The sequence below is a fragment of the Cupressus sempervirens genome, chromosome 1 (genome assembly GCF_028749045.1).
Source record: "Cupressus sempervirens isolate cs-2001-9-10 chromosome 1, ASM2874904v1, whole genome shotgun sequence".
In the NCBI taxonomy this organism is placed as follows: Eukaryota; Viridiplantae; Streptophyta; class Pinopsida; order Cupressales; family Cupressaceae; genus Cupressus; species Cupressus sempervirens.
The window spans coordinates 739,210,129-739,218,057 of NC_143118.1; the positions used below are offsets into that span (position 1 = coordinate 739,210,129).

The 7,929-nt window shown below is 33.8% G+C and overlaps 1 protein-coding gene across 1 annotated transcript; it reads left to right on the plus strand.

The window, feature by feature from the left end:
• The first annotated feature begins 171 nt into the window (after window positions 1-171).
• On the plus strand, window positions 172-2,591 carry LOC149580036 (AP2/ERF and B3 domain-containing transcription repressor RAV2-like). Its single transcript, XM_089788615.1, has 2 exons — window positions 172-793; window positions 1,161-2,591. Exons 1-2 carry the CDS (start codon window positions 761-763, stop codon window positions 2,376-2,378), a joined length of 1,251 nt encoding a protein of 416 aa, XP_089644741.1. The 5' UTR covers window positions 172-760; the 3' UTR covers window positions 2,379-2,591.
• The last annotated feature ends 5,338 nt before the right edge of the window (window positions 2,592-7,929 follow it).

The following is a 7,929-nucleotide window of genomic DNA, read 5'->3' on the forward strand; positions in this document are numbered from 1 at the left end:
TCGCTACGACTACCAAATGATGATTAAAATATATATATACATATTCCAAAGGAAGAGCCAACCTTTCCGTAAAAAGAAATCGATCACATCAGAATCGACCGCATCAAAAGTTCGCCTATAGAATGGGTAGATGTTGTGCCCGTTTTACCAGACAGTTAAACCCAAGACAACATTCAGGGTAATCATGCGTTCATTACCGACACTGAAGCGGAGTTTAGCAAACATAAGTCAAGCGTTAACGCTCGCTTTGAGTGTCCATTTTCGCATCATGCATCAAAATCTTTTAAGTTTGTTCGAACTCATTTGCAATACGAGTTTTCGCTCTTGTCCAGCCACGTGCCTTCGGGAGACAGGAAGATAATTAGTTAATAAAGAGTTGTTTGAACAGAATACTAGGAATATGGAGATACTGTCCAACTGTGATTAATGTCGATGCCCCAAACCTAGGGTTTAGGGTATATTGTAATGCAATCAACCCATCCAAATAATAATAAGCCTTAAATGATTATTACCCATTATATTCTTAGTAGTGGAGCAATTTGATACTGGAAGTGGTTGGATAGTTCCTAAATTAATACTTAAATGGGGCTGTTTCTCTTTCCCTCTTATCAGCTGATAAATACAGCGTATCTGCTCTGTTAGTCTCCAAACGTGTGTTCACTTCTTCATCCGTGTTCACATGGCAACAGTCAATTCAGTACGGTGTTCTGCAAATAGGGTTCACGAAAGCTAGCCTGTCAAAGCAAATTGCATCGTCGTTATGTCTGGATCCGTTATGTTCTCCTCACATAAGGTTTGCCAATATCTAAACTGATTTATTTATTGAGATCTATTAGCTTTCTACAATCTATGTCTAAATCACTTTCAATTTCTGAATTCTTATGAAGAGTTTTCTTATTATCAACGTTTTCGATCATACTACATGATCCATATCAGAATACTAGAAAGTTAAAAAACATAAGATAATAGATGATATAATATGATCCCAAACTTTGATGATTAAAAATAACTCTACACAATCAAATCCAGAAATTGGAAGTGTGTGAATTTATTAATTTTTTCATCTTTCATGAATAATCTCTGTGCTTAAACATGTCTAAAGTAAACTAATTAGATTCAGGAGAAGAAAATAAAGGTTGAGTCATTACCAATATTTTTAGGAAAGCTGGGGGAATGGAGATATGGGATTAAGCTTAGGCAGCTGCTATCTAGTTGCAGTTGAGGAAAACGCCACATTACTGTTCACTAACGACAAGCCTGAAGGAAACTGCGCCACAGTAGTTGAAGCCCAGGAGTATTCCACATCTTGCAAAGCCTCGCAGAATATACCTCCTCCAGCAATAAGGCAGATCCTGACTCATTCAAGCAACATCAATGGCAGTTCAGCGGAAGAGGGCTACAATAACAAGGCCTGTGGAAAACCATTGTCATCGCAGTACAAGGGGGTTGTTTCGCAACCAAACGGTCGGTGGGGCGCGCAGATCTACGAGAAACACAGGCGGGTTTGGCTCGGCACATTCAACAACGAAGAAGACGCCGCCCGATCTTACGACACAGCGGCCATCAAGTTCCGCGGCCACAAAGCCACCACAAACTTCATCCCCGGGGGAGACACCCGCAGGGAGGCTATCTTTCTAGGGCGCCATTCCAAGGCAGAGATTGTTGACATGTTGAGAACACACACCTACCATGAAGAGCTCCACCATTTCTACAAAATGAATGCCGTGGAATGTTCCAATCATGACGCGGCAAATGAAAGCCCTAGGGAACACCTGTTTGAAAAGGCCCTGACCCCCAGTGACGTGGGGAAGCTAAACCGGTTGGTTGTGCCCAAGTACCATGCGATGAGATGCCTCCCTCTTGAACCCCATTCCTTGCAGAAGGGCATTGTTTTAAATTGTGAGGACAACATGGGCAAAACATGGCGGTTTAGGTATTCATACTGGAGCAGCAGCCAGAGCTATGTATTCACCAAAGGGTGGAGTCGGTACAGCAAGAGCAACCGGCTGCTGTCCGGTGATATTGTGAGCTTTGGACGGAGCACTGGGTCATGCAGACAACTCTACATCAGTTTCCGTCGTAGGTTTTTTAATCAGGTTCTGCACCAACCGGCTGCTGTCGGTACTCCGATTTTAGTTAGGGTGATACCTGATAGTGATTCTCCGCCTGCTGTGCCTGGTAGACCCACAACCAAGGGTTTAATCCCATGCCCCAGTTCTTCATCTGCTCTTGATTTACACAGTCTTTCTCCGTCCATGAAATCACCGTCAAAGAAGGGAAACTGTTGCCCGGTTGAGTATCCACAAAGGAAAAAAGTCACTACTTTTTCTTCTACTGTTTCAAATGTTAAGGTTTTCGGTGTGAATCTAAGTTTATAAGTGGACATAGTTGTCAAGACATAGACCATTTTTTCGGCGTAAATTTACTTTAGATTGCCTGGGGTTGTTGAAGAAGACGGCGGGGCTTTTAGTGTTTTACAGAGGGCGCCAAAGAGGGATGTTTGTAAGTAATTGTTTAGTGTGGTGCTTGTAATCATAGATTGTATGAAAGGTCCGGGATAGAGAATAAATGGTTTTAAAATTAGGATTTCCTTTTCGGTGTTTCAGGAATTCGTTCTCTGAGTAATAATTTTAGGTTTGGAAAAGCTCCCTCCTCCTTTTTGGTAATCTTAACACGTTACCGTTTTTGCATCACTAAAAGTGGGGTTGTCTTTCATTGATTGAAGTTTGTCCCCAATTTGGAAAAGACTATTGATGGTTTTCAATGATTGTCACCATGATTACTATTACCCACTTATATAAGGACATGTGCTTGGTTTTCTCCCTCGCTCTGTAGCAGACATGAATAGCGACAGACCCCTGAATGATCTATGAATGGCGCCTGAATTACCGTCGCATGTTCTTACAAACAATTGCAAACTATTTGATATTAATCAATTGCTCCTACTCTCCAGTCAATATTGTGTGAATACATTTTCAATATCCCAAACTGAAACTATGAGTGGGTTCTCTTCTGTTGTGATAATATATACAGCTGATCGGTTTTGTAGATTTCAGAAAACTTGTCATCTACAGTAAGCTATGTACTTTGAACAGTATGTTTCAGTAATGTGTGAGGTGTATTTCTTTAAACATTCCTCTATTGTACACCAAACGAGTTATTTCTCAATTTCTTCAACGTTTGTGCAGAAATTGAATCTTTACATGTGCAGGAAAGAATAATATTGCATTTTCTTTGGTTTTCAGTATTGGGGAGATCGCACAACATTTCCCTAAAATGTTGTTTTTGGAAAATAAACCCCAACATGTGAGCTTTCACCAAAAAAATCAACTGTTAAAATATCAACGAGTAAAACTATAATCATGACAGTTTTAAAAACAGAGGGTAATAAAAAAGGTAATGTAGAAATATTCAAGTAATGTTTCTAACACGCGATATTTGTTAATATACGAATGATTATTGAAAGGGTGGTTGAATCATTAATCACTAAATCAAAATTAATCTTACTTTGAATAGAATTGATCAAACTCATAAACACTTTAATTTCTTAGGCATTTAATCAGTACAATAGTAAAAATCAACTTCAAGTAACATTGGAAGTAACATGGGAACACATGAAAATCATCCACATAAATTTGGCATCAAATATATCTCATGGAACCTAAATAAGGTGGAAATCATGGTGTGAGAATAATGCTCTCAAATTATGTACTATTCTAGAATACACCTTATTAGAAGTTTGTTAGGTTAAGAATTACAAAAGCACTGCTAAATGTTGCAATGTTAAGATATTTACTTTAAGACCTATTAAAGTCTTTACCCTCCAAGGAGTAACATAATTAGAGGCTTTTAAATATTTTTTAGAATGCATCCAAGTTAGAGAATTTTACAATAGGAACCTGTTAGGATCCACTTCATTCAAGGGATGGTACTATTACAATTGTTAGAGAGTAACATATAGATAATGTTTAGTAATTTTCACTACCTCTACTGCATTAGATCCAATAATGCACTATAATTGAACAACATAACATATTATGTACTCTATCTTGATTGCACTTGATTCTAGCACTTCCTCTGTGATCACAAATTTCTCCAACTCCACATTCCACATGCAATCAACTGTCAACCTCTACTTTGTTTTCCCTTTAAGTAGAAATTCATTCCACCTCCTTAAAAAAACCTAAATCAAATGATCCAAATTAATTCTATCCTCACAAATCATATCTAACCATTTTTTTAATTATTATCTTCATAAAATTTCTCAAAGAACCATCATTAAACATGGTACCTTGATCATTGTTTAATCATTTCCTTCCACAAATTAGTCATATAATTTTTGACTCTTCAAATATAATCATTGATCCCATTAACATTTCAAAATTCATGATTAGTCATCAAATCTTTATAATATATTATTTATTAGTAGTTAGCCTTTTACCTATCCACATGTTCATCATTTCTATTTCTTCATCTGATTCACCTATTTTCTCTTGTTTACGTATTTTCCTATCTAGTTGACTTGTTTAGGTTTTTCTACTAGTATCACTTATTCACCACAAAAATAACTATATCTCTTATCATTTTAGGGTGCTACCTTAACCTCATCATCTTAACATCATAAACAACCATATGCTATTATCAAACCAACCAATTCAACACAATTGAGAAATGAAATTCAAATCATTTGATTGCTTGTTGTTGAGTGCTTTAGGAATTAGCTAGTTTGATTCAATCACATATAACTTACTCAATTCTTCACATAAATAGTTGGTATCATAATCATTATGTTATGACACATACATAAAAGTGTCTATAGGATAGAAGCAATTCATTCACTCTCAAACTCATCATTTTCTCCAATAAATGTGTAGTACCATGCTAAAATACTTAGTTAAATATTTGACCTCAATGAAAGCCATATAATACATTTATTTATTATCAAATCTTGTTCCAATCTTCATAAAATCATCATCAATAAAAGACAATAGTATTCTCATGACATTTCTTCAATAGTTATGCCAACAATACTCTCTTTCCCTTTCATTAAATCGCCTATTCAAGTTAGGATAATTTATATTTAATTATTTTCCTTATTATGTCTATGCACTTACTATTATACTATCTAATCTTTGAGATAAGAAGTACTACTTCTTATCTATTTAGATTTAAGCTTAATCAACTTAGTGAAAAAAGGGGAGATTGTATATAAATATAAATAAAGTAAACTAAGTCATTGAATTTGTTATATTATTCTTCTATAATCGAGTAGTATCTCACAACTCTAAAAATAATACAAAATACAAAACTTTCTAAGCCTTGTAAAGAAATAATTTTGCTTATGTTATAAAAAAACATATTATAAAAAGAACATCTTATTTTGTTTTCTCTATTCTTAAAAAAATTTAACCTCAATTTGTAGCTTTAGCTCTCCTGTCCAAAACTATCAAAACATCAAGATTTTAATTGTCAAAGACCAACCATTAAGAGGTGTGTTATAGAGCTCTATAATTTTGTAATGACTACAAAAATATATAGTTGTTGATCAAAGACTCTAAATGTTATTGGAAAATAATCCATATTGAGGTCACTTTTAAATCTTTAACCTATCTCAAAAAAAAAATCTCATTGCATTCATTGTTCAAAATTAATGACCAACAAATAGAAAATATAAATAAAAGGAAGAAATTTTACCAAAAAGATCCTTTCATGCAAAGAGCCATCGCAAGTGAGAAGATGCATCAATATGATACCTCTCACACAAGTCTCCATTCCATTTGTCTAATCTCATGATCCCCTATTATTCTCTAAATGTATCTATTTTGGTGAAGGGATCTCTTGAGTAGGATACATTTTATGTGTACTTATAGGAGTAGGAATTGAAGGAGAAAAATTAAAAAAATTGGGATTAAATTTTTATTTTCATACTAACTTCTAATGTATACATCTTATTTCTAATAATAAACTATATATTTATTTATGATGTATAGAAGTGACTACTTGAATAGTATAAATATTAGTTCTCACTAACAGGTGATTGTATTTAAGTGTAGGGTATGAAATGGTTAAGTGTGGATAGAATTAAGTTGATTATTTTAATAGGTTATGTAGTTATACCTTATGATTTATTTTTAATATTATCAAATCCATATGTAGGAATTGAATTGATTTTCAGGGACAAATAAAATTTTTAATGCTTAGTTTTAAAATGAACCATCATATTATTGCATAGTAAAGTCAACCAAGATAACTCATAAGGGGTGGGCGGTGAATCAATTATGCATCCAAAGAAACTCTCAAAATCTTTAATAATTCTAAAGTATGTAAATAGTGGATGCAACAACCATAGAAACATAACCATGTAAAATAACACTAGATATGTTGGCTAGGGAAAGTGTTAGTGGGAATGATGACCACAAGATAATGCACAAACATATAAGCTCCCTATGAAATGATAAACCATGTTAGGAATCAATGGGATAAAACTAGTATATACAAGTCCCTATTAGGAGATTCCAACCCTTCTGGGAGTTGTGGCTGCCCTATTAGAAGTTGAATGGAAGACAACTGAACCAGTCCAAATAGCCTCAAGAATTGTCGTCACTAGATAATATTCTAGATAAGAATATGCATGATTTCTAAAATAACTAAACAATAACTAATTTTCTAGTATATTTCTTTTGAAGCTCATCATGCATCAATCTCTTATCTAGTCAAAAGATATTCACATAATGATCTCATTAATCAAAACCACTACTCTCTACCTCAAGGAAATAACTTTTCCTTTATACCAAGTCCTAAAGAATAAGTGTTATGTCATCTTTGAGGATTTCTTAATTTATAATTATAATATAGGACAATATTACAATATTACAATACATGTCACTTTATCATTTTAAACTTTTCATGATCAGCAAGAAATTGTTGGCTTATAGTCTTCATTTATTTTTATACAATGATGTTATGACTATGCCCCCTTATCCAAGGCATATTTTTCATGTCTTCAATCTCACTCTTAGTCTCTTTAGTCCATTTCCATCCCTATAAGGAGATAAATCCTAAACAACAATACCTTCTTTCTAGAAATAATGTTTGAATTTTTCCTTTAGTAAACTTTTCATAACTAGAACCAATCTTCATCTTTATGTATGCACTCATAGTTGTACCATCTAAAAATACCAATTTATGTAATGGAAGATGCAAATAGGATGATCTTTAGTCCTCAAACTATGCTAAACAATTATTCCTCTAGAAATATATCAATCTTCATATAGTAACAAGTATCCTGGCATAAATTACTAGCAATATCACATGAATGCAATGCATAACTGCTTAATCATGTCCTCAACAATACTAATATTCTCCCCCATAGAAATATCATCTGTATTTTTGATAAAATGAAAAAATAAAATATATATTATAGAATGAACACTAGTATGGAAGGTAATGATGAGGGGATAAAACTAATTTTCAACTCTCAAAGGTGGTAAGTTTAATTCTTGGAGATAGTGGGAGGGGGGGCAGCTTGGGAATCAAAGCTATAAAAAATAACAATGTATTAGAAAATTAAATCAAACATTCACCCATGTAACACCTTATGACAAGTATTTTCAACCCTTGCTTCTAGGGGAAAACTAGGGTGGGAATTAGTAGAGATAAATTAAGTGGCATGTTATGAGCATTATATCCACCTATTTGTAAGTATTAAGCCTTGTTAGGATCTTACAATGAATATCTATTAGGGTATGAACAATTTGAAAGGTTTAAAGCTCATTCTAAAAGTCACCTTGCTATAGTATTTGATCTTTAGACTTACAAGGATCTTGCACACTATTTGGATGGACTCTATTATAGGATTTATACAATCAACTTACACAAAAAAATAACTGATAGATGATATGAATTTTTAAATCAATACATAATAAATCT